The 18,926-nt window shown below is 48.3% G+C and overlaps 1 protein-coding gene across 5 annotated transcripts in view; it reads right to left on the reverse strand.

Moving 5' to 3' along the window:
• EPHA5 (EPH receptor A5) overlaps positions 1 to 18,926 on the reverse strand; it is a 203,669-nt gene that overhangs the window by 71,979 nt on the left and 112,764 nt on the right. For all 5 annotated transcript variants that reach the window (XM_067297308.1, XM_067297306.1, XM_067297305.1 and 2 more), the window contains exon 5: positions 12,485 to 12,820. In XM_067297308.1, the coding sequence (XP_067153409.1) occupies positions 12,485 to 12,820 (336 nt within the window). The remainder of the gene's footprint in view (positions 1 to 12,484; positions 12,821 to 18,926) is intronic.

Genomic DNA, 18,926 nt, shown 5'->3' on the forward strand with positions numbered 1-18,926 from the left:
ACCATTCTCCTTAGCCACAGATTTATCACCTTGTTCTCAACACAAGCTGTACGTCTTTTCTTCTCTTTTTTTCTCCTTCCCTTCTAATTGGAACTCAGTCTGCGAAATGTAATTAAAGCGCTCGTAAATACTGCCAGCTAGTGCACCTTCTTCTTCCAAGTAACTACTAACATCTTCAAGAAGACCTCATCAACCCTTGACAGAATATAGACTAATATATCTTTTCACACACCGCTCAGCATTGGGAAGTCAATATTCCCACCTTCCACATAATTAAAGTCACCCACGTTATGCTTTTCCTTCTCTGCTCCCTCCCCTTCTCCGACACATGTATCACCCTGTCATCAACCCATTTCTTTCATCTGATTTATTCAGTTTCTAATCACTGAACAAAATCCAGCACTTTCAGAAAGCGCCGGAGCAGTCCTGAGCAGAGCTCGGTACACGGTTTCCTTTTCCTTGACTCCTCCTGTCTTATATTGAAAGAAAGCACTTTTCCTCTCCTTTAAAGGGGATTATTTCCCACAATCTAGAGAGTGAATTCATGCCTGCAAGTGAAAAAATACCTTCTTCCATTCGGGGTAAACGACCGAGACCTTAACGAGGAAATTCAACGGTACTTCAGAGCCTCGGCTGGGCCCTAAAGGTTGCGCGGGGCTGCCCAGGGGCCCTTAGGCAGGCAGCCGCCTTGCAGCCCCCCGCGAAGCCGGGGAGCGGGGCCACGCAGCGCGGTGCGGGCCAGCACAGCCGAGGCGCCCGCCGCCCCAGCGGATGGATGCTCTTTCACGGACCGCGGGCCGGGTTCAAAAGTTGAGAACCGGTGAAAGCAAGAGGAGCAGCTGAAATTTCTGCTAAGCGCTCCGGAGGATAAACAAAGTGTCAGCGTCTTCAGCACTTCGTTACTGCTATCGCTTGATTTTTGTTAAGTGCTTTTTTTGGACCCTCATCGGTGAATAGTTGCCAAGACACTCTAAATACTATTACTGCCAAAGGCCAACTAAAACGTCAGTGTATTTACTGAAAAGGTAGCGATCGCTCTCCCGCTGGATAGAAAGTCAAATGGGCCAGGATTTTAGTTAAATATAATCACCCAAGCACTGGTATTTGCAACCGCCTGGAATGGACAGTCCCATTATTAATGGCTCTGTTTTTAGCGGACAAAGCAGAGTTCACTGACCAAATGTATTACAGTCAACACATTGCGCTCAGCTAGGAAGGGCAGAGAGACTTGGAGCAAACATTTTTCTTTCCTCGGTGATGGTCTAAAAAAGGAAAAAAGGGAACTGTCACTATCATAAATAAGATTTTGGACCAAAGACACCCCATACCCCATTTTCCCCTAAGCTATTCAGCACCCGTTAGCTCAATAAATGCTTTGGCAGAAAATACTGTTGCAGGGTTTTTTGCAAAGGCAGACAGAAATCGAGTTTGAAGCCCTCTGTGCATGGTGCTGCACAGACGTAGATGAGAAATGGAAGTCCTGTCACAAGGAAAACCAACGCGAGAGCCCGCAGCCTTGCTGCAGGGAGGACGAGAGGCTTGCCAGAGGTCACAGCAAAACACAGCCTGAAAATCTCCTCGTGAAAATCAATGGGTAAAAGTCACAGGCATTAAAATCACAGAACAGTTGACCGACATCAGGCCCCCCTTCGCCTATGTGATGGGCTGTGCAGAGCAGGTGGCACGGGCGGACACCCCAAAAAGCTGGCCCAAGTCCGTCGCTGCACCAGCTCCGCAATGGGGCCAGACCTGCTGCGTTACACCTTCCCTGGCCGTTAGCAGGGACGGCACGTATTGCATGGACCGACTCTGGCTACAATAAAGCTGAGCCAACTTGAATTTATTTACTGCATTCATTTGCATCATCGCCATGTATTTCCCTCCCATATTTTGTCCTAAATGAAGAAGAACTGGACACTATACAACCTGAATTTGAAATAAGTCGTCACTGCTATCAGAGGACACAGGAACCGTGTGAGGCCACTACAGATGCACAGTCGCTACTTGAGCACGGGAAACACCCATGAACTGTTTGACTGCTTTATGGCGATTTTTTGCATTGTAGAGGTGTTCTGCAGGTGCTGCAAAGAGCACTTGAAGCCCTGCAAAGCTATCAGACTCCAGCAGAAGTCCCCCATGAAGCCCGAGCCAACATACAGCAGAGGGATGGTGCAAGGCCCCCGTGGCAAGCACAGGGCGGTCTGTCCTTCACGCACATCCAGCTCTGCCGGTTGCTGTGTGCAGTTGCAGGAAAGGTGGGGATGGGTCTGTGCCCTCATGTGCATCCTCCCCAGCCAGCCCCAAGCTCCTTTACACCTGAGCAGCACCTGGTACAAAGAGACATGCAATAAATAAAGCGAGCCAGTCATTTCTGCAGCAATATTCTTCCAGCTTACTGAACTGGGTGAGAGCACCTCCCTGTGCAAACTGCCCTTGCATGGCCAGGCACTGAAAGGCTCATGCCATAAGTCTCCGGCAAGGTCAGCAATTGACTTCGTGCTCTAGTGCGACGGCTTGCCCGAATGACACAGACCCAAGGAGCTGTGTGTTTTAACGATTCAAGGCAGGAACCCATCGCAGGGAAGGCAGAGCCCTGGAGACGGCAGGATAAAGCGGCAGTGCAGAAGTGTCCCCTGTAATAAGCCATGCTAATGCTGAACTGTATGAAAGACAACTCTGGGGACGGCACAATTAATAATCTAGTCAGTCAAGCACCAGTTTCTCTCTCTGGTTTGAGGCAGACTGCAAAAAAGTCCGAAAGAAGTGAACTATGAGCGAATCGCATACGGGGTCCTGAAAGCCCGTGAAGACCAAAGGAGGAAAGGGAAGCCCAGTTGCCTCTCTTTATCTGCTTCAGCACGTCTCCTTTCAGCTCACTTAGGGGCACAGAGTGGAGAAGCAGGTCCTGCCATCGGCCACTAAAACCAGTCGGAGAGGGGATGCAATTCCAAAGATTTTTTCCAAGAGTACCCTCCCAAGGACTGAGAGCGCCTAGCAAACAAAAATAGCAGCAATGACCGAAAAAGCACAAAAAGCGAAGTTTTACAATGCCAGATGCAGCAGCGCTGCGGGCAGGGGCTGTGCAGGCAGCGGGTGCTGGCGCGGGGAGAGCAGAGGCAGCCCTGAGCACTGCCAGAAACCCTGTTCACCCGGCCTGCATGGCTACGCAGGGAGCAGAAGGCCTTTTCCACCACTTTACGTGCCCAATCCGGCACTCGGACCTCAAGCCCGCATGACAGATTTCACCAGATGCCTAACAGAGAACGTGAATTTTTCAGTTAATTTTCATGCAGCGGCTCTCTCCCTTGAAGGCCTGTCCAAGCTGAAGCGCTTGCGGGATCAGGCCAGCACATTATGCACCTCTGAGGAAAGAGTAACACATCTCCCTGGCTTGCTGCATTGCAGCACAAAAGAAATCTTGCCTGGTGCCTGCTCACTGCCTGGTCCAACGCCACTGTAGCCAGTGGGTGTCCTGCATTGATTTGGACAGGGCCTTTTGATCTGACCTTACCTTCTTAAAACCATCAATCCTGAAGAAGCAGGCAAATAAATAAATAAATAACTCTTTCTTTCTGGTGATTTCCATTGTACTGATCTAGCCGGAAATCCCATTAGTTACTCGCTTTGATCACGACTGTTCCTGCAGGATGGGGAGATGCAGAAAGCATTCCACCGTGTGAGCAAACAAGTACAAATGAAGTACGTTTTAATTAAGGCTTTTAAGCTCCAAGGTTTTTATAAGTATTCACATGTATATGAACTTTGGTCCAGCTGCTGTGAAAGAAATATTGTTTACTGCTTGCCTGTCTGTCCCCTCGATACTGTTCCTAACTCTCCGGGTGGAGATCTCCAGCCCCCTGAGTACAGGGAGGGTTATACGTTCTGGTAAAATATCAGCCAGCCCAGCCTTGCCTGTTACATTAACCCTTTGGTAGAAATACAAGCGCTACAAGTAGCATTTCACATGTTTTTTGAGGTATGGGCAAGGGGTTGTTTGCTATTCGAGTGTTTTGCGCTAGCAACTACCCGCTGAAGGAGAAGATTTGGAAAAACCTTGCAAGCTTTGCTGAACTACATCTCTCCCATAACAAGCAATCTGAGGGAGAAAAACATTTCAACCTGTCCAACACTATAAAGTACTAACTGGGAAGCTGCAAGTCATGCACATTGCATAAACACCGTGTATTTCCCTCCCATATTTTGTCCCACCCCAGCCTGCTCCATGGGTTCAGATACCCCCAAGTCACACAGGCAGGTGAGGCAGCGGCAAGAGACTGCACCGGCGGGGGAAAAAATGGTAAAATGAATAAATAAAGACTCCTTCCCCTGCCTCAGCCCTGGATGGATAACCTCTGCCTTCCGCGCTGCATTTGCGCTGTGCGTTTGCATATATGCACAAATACACAACGCGCTGGCGTGCGCTTTACTTTTTCACGTTGGTTCAAATTAGTATCGGCACGGTAGTTTCATGGGAAAGGAGAAACGCACTGCAAAGTCACCGCGCCTCGTGCGACGTTTCCAAAACGCAGCTCACGCAGCGTGCAACGCTGCAACAAAACTGTTTCAGACTAGCCTGCTCATCCACCGTTTTACTCAACTTTTGAGGCAGACTATTGGAAAGAGCTGATTTGGGGTCGTAAAGAAGCTGAAGCCAGAGAGCAAGTGGGGTGTTTATTAAACGCCTACTTGTCTCCTGCTATTTCTGTGGCAGCGTGGAGAATAGTTTTAGATATTTTGGGAGGAGGCTCCTTTTGAGTCCTCGTATTTTCACCTTCAGAAGTATTGAAAATGTAAAACTACTTTTAATGCTTAAATCAGAGGAATAACATACCAGACGAAGGAATTAACAGCTTGTACGATGAGGCTGAAGATCTGGATAGAATTTTATTAGCAGTAAAATTCAGAAGCTGCGTTCAAAAAAATCTATACATTGATGTCATCTGGGAAGCGAAACCATTTTAGATGCTTTACTTTTGCTCTCTGCCAAGTACTGTACTCAGCGCAATACAAGGACAACTTCTGGTCCTGAAGACTGCATTTTAAGATGATTAAAATTAGATTAATATAAGATTACTTGGCAATACTTTAAAAATGTGCCAGCAAAATGGGAAATAAAATTTTAAAACAGCATTATCACTCTCACAATGAAACATCAATGGTGCTCTGCAAAACTTCTTAAGGCTCTGACCTTGTGAAGCTCTTATCACCGGCACAGTTTTTAGCGTGGGAAATGAATATTGGATTTTGGCACAGCCTGCTCTACGTTCTTTTGGAAATTCCGATATTCACTCCTTGTACACCTTTAAACATCTAGTCCTCGGGCCTCCCAGGCTCTGCCATTTTACCACAGGTCTGAGGCTACCTTGCTGGTGGCGCCACCAGGGCGCGAGGGAGGAATTAGCCCCGTCCGGTCGGAAGCTGCCTGGGGCAGCTCGCGCTGCCTTGTGCCTGGCCGCAGCCCACGCAGGCACCTTCACCAGGCGGCTCCTGCAGGAAGATGCGTTATTTCATCTTTTAATGTCCCCACATATCAACAACAGGGCTGTCTCACACACTGTAAGAATAAAAATGACTTCTAACTAAAAGTGGCATTATAAACTCAGGGAATTTTGGTTTTTTATTTCAAAGAATTCTTTCAACGTTCAAGTATGTACTAATATTCCAAGTATAACAGAAAGGCTCATAACCAACTATGAGCAAGTTGCAAGTACCAACAGGGGAGTTATAAATAAAACTATAAAATATTCATCTGATCCATAATTCATCTGGTAGCAGACACCCAGCCATCTGGGCTGGGGTGAACTTGCGACTCTGGAATAGGCTAGTGTGCGAAGAAGATTTTACATTCAGGACGAATGCAGTCATCACAAAAAATGATAAACTTTCTGTGCATCTATGCGAATCTCTGATTCCTTTCTCTGATTATGTATGATTGTGCTTCAAAAATAAAGTGAAAGCCATGAACAAAAGCTTGGCCTGATGCAGTGACAGGGCTACCACTGACTTCCCTCTGCTCACCTCCGTTCACCGCTCCTGCTTACGCTACCCGTACGCATCTTCTGAGTCTATCTTGGTTCCCGTCCATGTTAAACTGTTTCCTGAAGTCCATTATCAGCATATGCATGAGATTTCACAAATGAAATTATTCTCTCTTCCTGCCTGAATGCTGGCAACTTGATGCACGGCGCATCAGCGAGGCTCTCCAGCGGGCTCTGGATTTAGTCAGAGATAAAACGCCTGACAGCAGGAAAGCTAAAGGTGGGCTTCTCCTAAGCTCCTGGCCTTTAATGCTGTATACCAGGCAATCGGTGGGGAAAACCCCAGCGACTTCAAGAGATGCAGCAAGGCCAGCGCTGAGCACCGTGCAAAATCCCTCCACGCGCTGAACTGCCACATGAAAGAAAGATTCTCCCCCTCTCCAAGCAGCAAAACCCGAAAACCTGCTTGCCGGCACAGGAGCCCTCGCAGCGAGGCGGCCCGGCTGGGGGGCTCCTGCCACTGCAGGGGAGCTGTGCTTGCGTGGCAGCTCAGCTGCATTTGGTTAGCGCAAGCTATCGGCCGGGCATCTCTGTGATGCATCACTGTCAGTTTGGACACCAAAGGGAGCCGGCAGGTTCACAGCTGGCGGAAGGAGCCACGCATGGCTGTGTGCCAGGGTGCAGAGCATCTCGGGATGTTTACGCAGGTTTGAATGGAGATGACTGTCTCCGAGGCAGTAAAATTCACTTGTGTTTGCCAGAATAACCCTGACCCGAGGTATCAGTTCATCCTGATGTGCAAGATTACACTTTGCTTTTAAGGGCACGTTGCTTTGGGTTAAATGCTGAGCTCTTGATACCTGTGATCATTCACTGGAAGCTCGTGTGGTATCTCTAAATGGCAGTGTTTCCCAAATAGATTCGCAACTGCAAGGCTTCAACCCTCCATTTACGCCACTAATAGCTCCTTTCTGACCAACATGAATCTGAAGCGGAGCTTAAACTATCAAACATACTGAATTCATGTAGGATTGCCTGCAGCTGCTGAAATTTTCTAGGAGTTCATAAAATGATTAGACAAATTCATGGAACAAAAAATCCATTAAGGGCTATCAAGCACAAAGAGGCTCTCCCCGGAGGTTGGAGAGCGCACTAAGAAAGCATCCCCGTGTCTTTACCTCGTGCTTATACCCTTTCTAAGGCATCCACTACTGACCACTGCCAGGAAGATGACGCAGCTCAGCGGATCAAGTAGTGCTACAGCTGACATTACAGGTAAGCCTTTCTCACCACCCTGGCGGCAGCATCGGAATTTTACATAAATAAGCATCTGCTTAAGCTATTGCAGGCCCTAGGCCAGCAGCTCCGGTTGGAAAGTAGAGCTGCAAATCAGTGTCTCGCTTCTCATCTGGTACAGTTGCATGCAACACACTGCATTTACTGCAGGCTCATCTTAGAAATCTTTTGTTATTTGGAAAGAAAACAAGCAACACTCCTGCTCCCCAATACTCTAAATGAAACAAAAAACCCAGGAGACGCGGAAGTTGCAAGAATCAACGTCCTGTAAGGCTCAGGGTCTAACTAGACCGCTCTCAGTGGCAGCCTCACAAAACCCACTTTGCGGCACGTGCCGTACCGCCACCTCCGCCCCCTCACGTCTCCCTCGCAGGCTGCGCAGGGCTGCAGTCTATCAGTTTTGAGAGCAAGCAGCTGTTGACACAAGATTATAACAAGCTCTATGTTGCAGGTTTCCCTTTCCAAGCTGCGCTTGGCTGCTTTTCAAAGCCCGGTACATCCCAACTGCTCTGGAAAAAAACTTATCTCTCTTGCTTTCCCCCACCGCAGCGCCACAGCCTGCGCAACCAGTGGGAGGATTAAGGCTCGGAGTACATCTCCCTGCTCCTGATGGCCTTCTGCTTGCTACCAGCATCTAGTGATGTCCTGGTTAAGCAAGAACCTGGGCCAGCGTTGCAGGCAGCAGTGTGGCTTGCCAGGTCCTCTCCGCCAATGGGACTGTTTAAGTGTTGTCACTGCACCATGGGATGCAACTGGTATCTCTGTTGCGGCCTTGGGCACAAAGGCTCCTTGTGGCTGGGAATGGCCCCGTCCACACACTTTAGACAGCCAGCATTAGGGTCCCACCGAGCTCGGGGGCTCTGGTATGCAGAGGGCATTGGACACGTCAACTCCTCCACTGTTAATAAACATTTCCAGATCTTCCCCTTCTCCCCCAAAAGGCTCAAAAGTATCATACAGACCTTGAAGCAGGCTGGCTTAAATACTCTTGCAGGTTTTAAGCCTAGAAAGACTGTTAATGTTTCTTCTGAGCATGCACTTGTGTGCTCCTGCCTTGATACAACACGCGTGCGGGCAGCCATGAATCACAGCCGGCTTGCTCCCTGGGGACCCATTACAAGGCACGAGTCTCTGACCAAGACTGCAGGGTAGCTATACAGGGCAGCTAAAACAAAAGACCTCAAGGGAGATGCACGTCTTTGTTTAGAGCAACAGCATTACTTAATCATCCCGCTTGGTGAAATCACCGAGAAAAAATGTCACGCAGTTGTTGCTCAAAGAGCAAACTTCAATTATTAGCGGCACGTGCAGCCCGGCTAGAGGGTTGCTTCCTGGAAGTGGTCTTGAAAGGCGCATTAGGAGGCAGTTTCAAAACATGAAAACTCCAGCAAAATCATGAAGAGGAGACGGATGGCTAACTCAGTCCTATCACCGACAATCAAAACCATCAATTATTCACTGAGCTCTAGCCCATGTGCAGGAGGCACATCTTTTAGTGCACTGTGAGAGTGCATTACAGATGGCTCCCTACCATCTGTGCGATGAAAGCCCCTTGGGTACGTATTTTAGAGCTATCCCACTGCAGAGGACCATGCTCTGGCCAGCTCTTGTGCCTACACAAGGTTTTCTAGCCATCGCACCCCAGAATAAGTCCCATCTTGAGCGAAGGGTGCCGAGGTAGCTGGTCCAGGAGGCTGGTGGACAGGAGGGCAGGACTGTCCTCCCAGGCATAACACCCCAGCGTCACTGAGAAGAATCGTGGTGACGATGGCCTGATCCTTCCAGGAGAGGAAGCTGCAACACCCTCACAAACCTGAGGGTCTGCAGGACTCAGCCGCAGCCCAGAACCACGTGGTTGTCCTTATGCAGATGCTCAGAGGATTGCAAAAGGCCAGCCACCAGGGAGGAAGAGGAGGCAAGCTTCGGCCTCCCTAACCTCGTGGCCTGACTGCAGTACCCAGCTGGGGCAGTAAAGCTCGCCATTCACCTCCACGCTGTCCTGCACAGGGCTGGGACTAGATAAATCTATGCAAGTCTCTGAGGTTTCACCGTCTCATTATCAGGACCAGTTCATTTTTCTGGTGGACGTGTTCTCAAATTTGAACGTCTAGAAGACAGTTACACAACCCAGAGACAAAAGCTGTCTTTGCTTCTAGCCTCCAAGTTCCTCACCACTTGGCTTCTCAGCAAAAATGCTGAACACTCAGAGCAAGAGAATCTCAAGTAAAAAAACCCATCTGACCTACATACCGGGCACTGACAGTCCTGTGCAACTTTAAAGTCATTGCACACCAGTGCATCGACGCTGCCGGTGAAGGGCTCAGATGGCCACATGCCACGTCCTCTGCCTGCTTCCACAGGCATCCCACTCTGTGCCTAGCAGAGGCGCTGGGGTGCCCAGAGACCAAAATAGTTCCCCCAGAGACATCCCCTCTTGATGGTGGAAGGTGAGGTTTTAAACAGCAAGGCAGGTGACCCTGGGAGACAAAGGTATCTCCTCTGGTTTCTGTGTGAGGTTTCTCCTGTATGAGCCACCTCTTCTTCACCAGCAGCTTTTCTGCTGGCTAGCAACATCCAAAAACAAGAGACAATGGTCTCGCATCACTTGATTTTCAAAACTGATGAGCCACCTTTATCTAGATTTGCAGTGAGGACAAGGACAGCTAATGCCAAGGACCCACTGTCAGAAAGAGCTCATGTAACTGCAGGCTGGGCAGCGAGGACAGGTTTTGACCGGGGAGGGGGCTGCAGCACGAGGCTGATGTGCCGCTTCTTGTGCGCAAACATTACTTGGTTTACCTCCAATATTTCCAAACCTGATTTCAAAACCAGACAGTTCAGAGAAAACTACATCGGTCTGAAAATGCCAGACTGATTGCTGCTGCCAGTTCTTTTTATCATTAGTTGAAACCGGAGCGAGAGGAAGGGGAACAAATTATTTTGGAAATAAACATTTTTTTTCAGGAAGCAATCCCTTCAGGATCCCAAACCAGATCGCACTACCGCTGCCAAAAGCTCCCATGTACAGAAACCGCACCGTGTGGCAAGCCTCCTGCAGCTCGCGTGTTCTTTGCACGTCTGAAGTGAGCAGCCTTTTTGGGACTGCCAAAGCAACAAAACAAACCCTGGCACTCCTCTGTGGTGCTGTGCTAGTGCCAGCAGTTCGGGAACGGCCAGGCCTTGCCCATGGCATGCAGTTTTTTCATTTGCCACAGCCAGCAGTTCTTGCAGCAGGATTTCTCCTCTTGCTGCGGCTGGCCTTGTAGCGTTACCAGACCTTTAAGGTCTGCTGGCTGTGATGCACTTCCACCAGGGTAACGCAGAGATCCACTATCCTTAACAGGAGCTGTGGGCAGCACATGAAGCCCACAGGTCTACTGTTTCCTGTAACAGACCTTTCCAAAGAAGGGTTGCGGGTTATAACTGTGCAAAGGGCTATATTCTTGGCACGATGCACAGAAAATCAGTTATTATGCATGTAATTCCCGCTGCAACTATCGGGAGGCTGGCACATAACTCACAAGGCAAGACCATTTCCCCACAGACTGCAGTGATCAGCAATATATCATCTTCTCTCGTGCAGCTACATTTAGTGAGGTTTATGTGGATTTAACTCTGCACATCAGGGAAAATCCAATGCCAGCGACGACATACTAATGCAAACCTAGGAACAGGAAAGCATATTTTCTTCAACAAGAGACTTACTGGTGGCAGCCTTCCCAATGGGACAACAGCAAACAGTGTTAGGACTGTGACACTCATGGATCTGCATTGAACAGGTGCCTTCAACAGGTGTCCCGCTGCCAGCCCCGGCTGTTCCTCCAGAAGATCTCCTGCCACATCCATCACCCACCAGCAGCGACCGAGAGTGCCTTTGCTTCCTTTCCTCAAGATATATCCCAACAATTTGTCCAGCACTTCAACAATGCGGACTCATTACCAGGACAGGTACCTGATGAACTGCAATGCAACCGCACTCTCGCTCTGCTGGCCACCAACCCCACACACATACCCCTGAGCAGTAGGGACGAAACGCAGCCCTGCTCCAGCTAACGTTTTTCCACTTCACAGCAAGGACCTGCCAATCTCCATCTAGCTGTTACACTGCACGTTGCACCAGATTTCCTGGCTAAGTATTTCCTGTAAGGAGAAGGCAAGGGATGGCTCTGGTGATCTGGCAGCAGTGTTGCGTGCAGACTTTACGGTCCCAAATGCCACTGGTTCACATTTCTGGAAGGGCTCCACAGGGAACAAGTGTCACAAGCAGCCTTGAACCAGCCATGAATCAAATGGCAGAAAGCCAACCAAATAGACAAATGGAGAGATCCCTGAAAAACAGAGCCCACAAGGGAAACTTATAGGAAGGTCTCCAGGGCTTAGAGAAGCTGTGTGGTGTGCCTGCTACGTCCACATGTGTGGAGGGAGGTGTAACCACGTTTCTCCTCCCACCCCATCTCCAAGTGACAGCAGTCAGCGCCAGCTCTCCACCTGCCTGCGTTCGAGGTGCGTGGTTCTGCTGTACCCCAGCTGCACGCCCCCAAGGCGACAGCCTCTTTTTTCCCTTCCGGGCTTCCAAAGGCCTGAGCCCTGGACAAGGGAAAAAGGCAGTCAACATGGTCTCCCTCTGTACAGGGCAAAACCAAGAAGGACACTGTAAGCAGCGGCGTCTCAACCCTACCTTGTCAGAGAAGCAGAGAGATCGCACCATACCTCACCCGTCAGGCCAGCCACTTAAGCATCACAGTGCAAAAGAGGGACCGAGTTTCCTATAATCACGCAAAACAAATTTCTTAAGGCAACCGTTCCCAACATTAGGACATTTTAACCATCAGTATTTGGAATCAAAATGATCTCTTCGCGATGCCCCTTTCCCAGTACGGGAGGTAATTACACTCTTTCTGTTTTAGTGGGTGGATACACTGAAAGGCAAAGACGTAAAGGGGTCTCTGTGAAGTGTTCAGCGTAAAAGAAAAAGCAAAAAGCCACAAATCCTAAAAGCGTGTCCTGCTGGAAGGAAACATTCCCGCTGTTGAAGACTGCAGTAATTATGTCCTGTGAGACATGAATCCCCTCCCACACACATATTTTAAGAGGCCACGGGCCAGCCCTCCACACTTGGCCTTCCACCCATTTCAACGGGAGGTCCACACCGGGTCCGACCGGCTCGGGCTCCCACCCCAGCCATTTCCCCAGGTTGAAGTTGCACTTACCTGCCTGATTTGTGGTTACATTTACAGACACATACTGCCGTGCTCCGGGGCTCTGGTCGGACACTCCGTTCACTGCCTCAATTTCAAAGGTATAGTTTGTATGAGCAAGCAGATCCACCATCATGACAGAGGTGTTTTTCAGGCCGGTTTGCTGGGGGAGGTACCTGACATGACTGCCACACGCCTCACACCGCCCTGAGTGTGAGTTGCACTTCTTGCATGCAATACAATAAGACACATCTTTCCTTCCACCAGTATCAGCGGGGGGAATCCATTCCAGAAAGACACTAGTCTCGTTAACATTTGAGATGGCACTCCGAGGAGCAGAGGGGGGTCCTGGTTTGTAAAGTGAGAAAAACACATGGTAAAAACAGTTTTATCATTCATCCTGCTCTCTACTACTCTCTAGGCTGAAAAGAGATGTCGCATGGTTCGCGTGCCAAAAAGCACACAGAGACAATCTGCAGCAGCAACAGAAGAAGGGGAAAGATGGGGATTTCTTTTGAGCACTCTCGCGTCACTGCAAGGGGTCTGTGTGGGAGGACAAGATATGCACAACGGGGCTGGCTCAAAAACGCCCACGGAAGCACGTCCCACCCTGGGGCATTTCCTCTGATGCTCTCCTCGTTCCTCCAGCTAAGGGAACTGCAAAGCTTTGCTCTGCCCAAGTTGCTATCGCTTCACTGGGGGCAAGATTCCCCCTCCTTGCCCTACTGCACCTATATTACTGGCCCTAGGTACTAAAAAGAGACATGCACTGGGGTATTTGCACTAGTCGGGTATCCAGTTCAGACACTGAATCTTTCCTCTGTATGCACCCACCTCTCCCCATTAGCTATTTGCGGATAGAGAAACCTAAGTGCAGTTGTCCAAATCACACCTGCATGAGATGCCTAACGCAGCCCAAAGCAGATGGTGATCTACACGGACCACTGGAAACACGGCCGTATCTGGGTCCTCAACTGCAGCCTTCCCGGTCCCTGCCAAGCTCCGAGTGCTAGCATGGTTTGTTAGCTATGCCACGCCTGCTTATTCTGCCCAGTCTCCACGCTCGGGATGTCAGCACGGCTCTGGCAAGGCTATCTGTGGCTGAACAGCTGCTGCTGCAGAGGCAGCAGAGTTCCCACAAACTTGGTCTGTCTTCCCATGTGCTGTTGGGAGAGGCCACAGGCCGGGCAAGAAAAGCCATATTGTGCACTCAGGCCAAGATTTCCAAAAGTGACTCCCAATTCAGCAGGCCGCTGTGCTGTCCATCTGGAGACAACCGCAAGACCACTCATTTGCAGAAGGTGCTGGCACATACCTTTTCAGACGCCTCACGCTACAGAGACACCAGAAAACTGAAGCGTGCCATGGCACTAGACACATCTGCAAAAGCTGGCATCGCTCCGTGGTGGCCTCCCAGTGAAACCAGTGGGACATTGCGTGCAAGCCTCTGAACATGCAGACCACAGCCAACTTAAAAGATCACATCCCATTGATGCCTTTGTGTTACAAAAAACTTATCAGTTTGGGAGGGAATGGAAAATATTGCCCAGATGGTATCTCAAGAAACTTTTTGTTTTAATAGACTTGTCTTGAAGATGAAGGATGAGTCACAGATACGCCCTGAAGATGATGCAAAAGGACAGCAGGAATCTCATGCAAGAGATTTGCACATTATATACTGATGGTACTGAATTAGGAAGAAAGGGAAATGAATTAAAGCAAGCTGGGTTGGATTTTAGCCACAGCATCGCTAGAAGCCACACAGCAAAGAGTGGGATTTTCTAGAGAACGTAAGGGTGTGATGGCAACATATTCCCATTCAGTTTGAATGAAGCTGTCAAAACCCAAGTACAGCTCCTTGTAAAGAGCCCTAGAAATATCTTCACCAGGTAGAAATCCATACACGTTTAACAGCATGTCTTAGATTGTCTTATTTTAGTTTGTTATAATCAAACTCAGTTCATGTATTTAAAATAGGCAATGTTGCAAAACTGAAATTACCATATAAACAAGAAACATCTTTCCCTATTTCCCTTTCCTACTCTCCCTTTTAAGTCTATAAAATTGGTAACACTTATGAAACGCTATGATAGTTTCAGCTCAAGCTGTTTTGATTCAAAGAGAAACTCTCTGTCAGAGAGAAATAAGCAATCCCGAGACATTTTTTTCTTTGGGGAGAAAGAGCGGAAGACAAAAGCCAGGTTAATTTAGGGAACGGCTGATCAGCTTTGCTGCAGTCGTGTTATGTTCTGTGAGCCACACATCAGGCCCATTTGCTAGCAAGGACCCAGCAACCAGGCTGGGGGTGCACGTTAGCACCTGTCCTTGCAGGCAGGGCTGGAAGTCGGTCCCTGTGCGCCTACTCCAGAGTCCAATGCCATGGACAAGGAAAGGAGGAAGAGCAAGAGCTCTGGCTGCGAGATGCCTGCGCGTACCCATCAACTTCAGCGAGACATGCATAAAGCTAAGGGCCTACTTACTGGCATGCCTAAAATAAAGCAGCTGCTCAGGTGCGTGAAGGCTTGAGGACTAGCTGCTTGGCTGCCTCCATGCCAGCAATCCCCACTAGAGTCCGCAGGACCTTCTTCTGCACGAGGACTACAAATAGCATCTGGACAATGACTTCAAATCATTTTAAACGGAAAGCAAACCTTCACCAGGCACAAGGCAGCGGAGGGAGCTTACCCACAGGCCTGCCCAAGAGGGCTCTACCACGAGTCTGGGAATTTCTGCAAAGCGACGCTTCCGAACTGCACCGCGGGGACCTAGCGCTATTTAGCTAATGACACCATAGCACAGCAGAAGTCAGAACTACCTTCTGCCCTCTCACGCTCATATTGATATCATGGAAACTAGGAAATTCATCACTGGAGCTGTGTGGAGTTATATACATTGCAAACAGATTTTTTTCGTTTTCCCTTAACACCAGTTAAACTGCCCAATTTTTATTTCCACTGGATGAATGCAGTTTTACTGCTACCAGTAACTAAGAAAAAAAAATAAGAGGTTGGACACAAGAAATGTCTATTGGACAATGTGTCTTTAATAGGGAATAAATTATTACTTCACTAAAGTCACCAGAGGTTTTTACTTGCTTTGTACAGAAGAGTCAGCTGCTCTTCTTGAAGGCTTAAAAACATCAACTTCAATGGAAATGCTTTGAAGTTAGTGGCACTCCATGACCTATAAAATTAGCATTCTCAAAGGGGCTCTAAGAATGGTCTTTAGTAGTCTGCAGATATCTTAACAAGACCTATTTGAAGACTCCTCAAATTGCACTTGGGTGAAACTTTGAAAAAAAATCACAGTTGGGAGAACAAAACGCTGTTTTAGCTTCTGAGGCTGAGGGGCCCCAGATCTGCTAAGAAGGTCTGTTTTCATTTCCAACTTCTCTTTGTCAAGGACGAAGACATTCGTTTACAGATCCTTTTTTTCAAGTCTGCTGCTCTGTGTACTACGCAGGCAGTTCTGTGAAGATCCACCCTTCCTGCACCATGATTTATTGATCAGAGGCCGAAGACAAAAATTTTCCTTGATGGACAGAAAATCTGTTTTCTGCAGATCAGCATATTTTAAATATAACCTGTGAGATAAATTTCCCCTGAGATACATACATACATATATATATATATATATATACACACTCAGAATAAATTTAATTGTAAACTTTCTGATAGTAGACTATTACACCAAACACTTTATAAAAACTTCAGTGTGTCCCACATGTTATACTGTTTAGAAATACCTCCCCAGTATGCTCTGAATTACTACAGAATTACTTGTCAGAGGTGGGAGGGAAGAAAGGGTGCAACTTCATATCATTTCATTTTAAATTGATGTCCTGCAAGGAACTGAAGCTAGGTTTATCTATTTAAAAAGAAATAAAGCACAATTGCTTCCTGGAAGATGTATAAAAATATTAAGAGAATTCTCAAATGCCTGTATGGACTTTCAGGCTGAATCACAGCACTATTAATTTAAAAATTACCAAATTATTGCTTATTAAGTATGTTTAAGAAACTGGAAAAAAATTAAATAAAAACATATTTTCCTTCCTTTCTCCCCTCATTGTGCTTAACTGAGCAATCAACAGCGCTTTAGCAGTTAATTTTCTTTAGTGCTGGCTGCGGGGGGAAAAGTCATATGGCACCTTGGGACTGGAAATCATTCTCTTTAAATTAGGAAAATGTGGTTTTATAGCTGCACCAACTGGCAAGGGGACTTTGCAGGTGCGGAGCTGAAGCCGAAGAGTGATGTATTCCCTGCAATTAACTAGATTTCAAGTTGAAGGAATCCTATGAATATTATTAACTTCTGCAGTAATAAATAATGGCCACATTCACAAAACTTGCAATATTTTCCCACCAGCCGTGACTCAGGTCTGCCTCCCTTAGCGTTGCAGTTCACGAAGAGATGCTGCCTTGCAAGCCTAATCGGATTGGGTGAAGATGGGAGGGTCTCTACCCGCTCTTTTACTATCCCTGCCAAAATTTTCCACCCCGGCAGTGGGTTAGCACACAAGCATGCCTCGTCTTCTTCAGCACGAACGTAGCTGGGTTAGCACAAGCTCCCCCCAAAGGATGGTAAGCAAGCTGCCTTGGCGCTGACGCTCCTCGCAAAGCGGCAGGCAACAGAGGCCGAGCAGCGCCTGGCTCGGCGCGGTAACTCTCGCCCACCCCGCGTGCGCTCGGTATCCTGCTGAGCAAGATCCCAACACGACTTAGCACACCATGCCTTAACTTGGCACTAGATTACAGCAAACGTTCAAAACAAACAACCCCCCCCAAACAAACATTAAAAAAGCCAAAACAAATGAACGTTAAAAAAAAAAACACCAAACAAGCAAACATAAAAAGAAAACCCCGCAATATTTGTGGAACCAGAAATTACAGCCTTTTCCTGCAGGGTTGGGATTGTACCAGAGGCCTGAGGCAGACAGGCACTCATCCTACCCTTATTTGAACATAGTCTGGTCACCAAGCTTCCTTGTGCCCCTTGGAAAATCCCAGCCCGCGCGCAGGTCACGGGTTTGCACAGACCTCTTCCTCTGGGGCTGGCGGGCTTCTTGCCCAGGCTAACTCAGACAGACTGGATGCATTTCCTCTCCCTCCGGAGAGAGCATGGACAGCAGCATCGCTACCGATATATGGACAGTGGGCACTGTGGACACTGATAGTCTAGCACAACTGTGTATCAGTCCCTGCCTTTGGGTCTGCCTGCACAAAAATGTTCATTTTGTATGGGCTTCGAGAGTTCAGAGTTCTCCACCTCACTCCCCTCCCCACTACCAGAATGACTGGACTCATCTCTCATTTACCTATGATTTTTAAGTCATGCTAAAGGTCAAAAGGGACATTAAGAAGCCCTTGCGTGAGAGTTTTTTGTGCTTTAGCCCATCTTAGCTCCTACTCTAAAAGATAGGGGCATATCTGCTTAGTAGCCTCAGAAGTGCTTGCATGGCTCACATCCAGATCGTACAGCGCTAGCTACTGCCACGCTGCCCAAGGCTGTCTTCTCCTTCCCTACAGCACACCTGCAACAGCTACATGTTTCAACTTCCCTCCTCTGGTGAAAATTAAATGCAGAGATTCATGAATCCCACTTCTGCTGCACCTTCTGTGCCAGGCATCTTCTCCTTGAGGCATGCAGAGACCTGCTGAGGGCAGAGGTTTTCCTCCGCGAGAGCGACTCTCCAACAGGAAAGGACTTTTGCCTTCTCTCAGTGCAAACTGGGGGAGCTGGAAAGGATAGCGGTGGGCACGGGGACAAAGGCTCGGAAAGCTGCTACCCTGCCTGCTCTGAGCTCTCATGTCCTGCTCTCTCCAGCCTTTTGCTCTGTTCGTTTCCATCCTGCTTCTCCAATCCGTCTTGTTCTGGTCTCTGCTAGGAGGACAGCCGGGAAATGATCCCTGTGATGTGCCACATGCTAACAGGCTGCTGACATGATTTTAGGGGGATCTAAAGTCTGTCCTTCAACTCCGGGCTTCCAGCTCCAGAAAAATGATGCAAGGAGACAGGAAGGAAGTTGTCTCCTTGCCATTTCCCAGCAGCTCTGAGCACATGAACTTATATCCCTGCTTCTCCATCAGTAAAGTTTCCTGGAAGTTCTTTCTGCTCCTGCCCCAGTAGTTCAGCTCCTCTTCAGTACTTTTTAACCACTCTTATACTGCAAAACCACATCTGGACCATGACAGATCTGGTCCAGTAAAGACTCGTGGTCTGTGCTACACTGATCTTAGTGAGATGAGGTGGGGGGTATGCAACATGGGGGCCTAAATATTTGAAACATAAAGTGAACAAGAAGCTTCAAAGCTATAGCAGAGAAGGTAGCTCACAAGACTGTAGGAAAAGGGCAAAATTAATTATGGATTCCCCCACCTTTGTCTTTGACTCCCAGTAGCCCAATCTGTCTGTTATACTTCCCTCCCCCTACAGCATGGGATAAATTCTGTAC

The sequence above is a fragment of the Apteryx mantelli genome, chromosome 5 (genome assembly GCF_036417845.1).
Source record: "Apteryx mantelli isolate bAptMan1 chromosome 5, bAptMan1.hap1, whole genome shotgun sequence".
NCBI lineage: Eukaryota > Metazoa > Chordata > Aves > Apterygiformes > Apterygidae > Apteryx > Apteryx mantelli.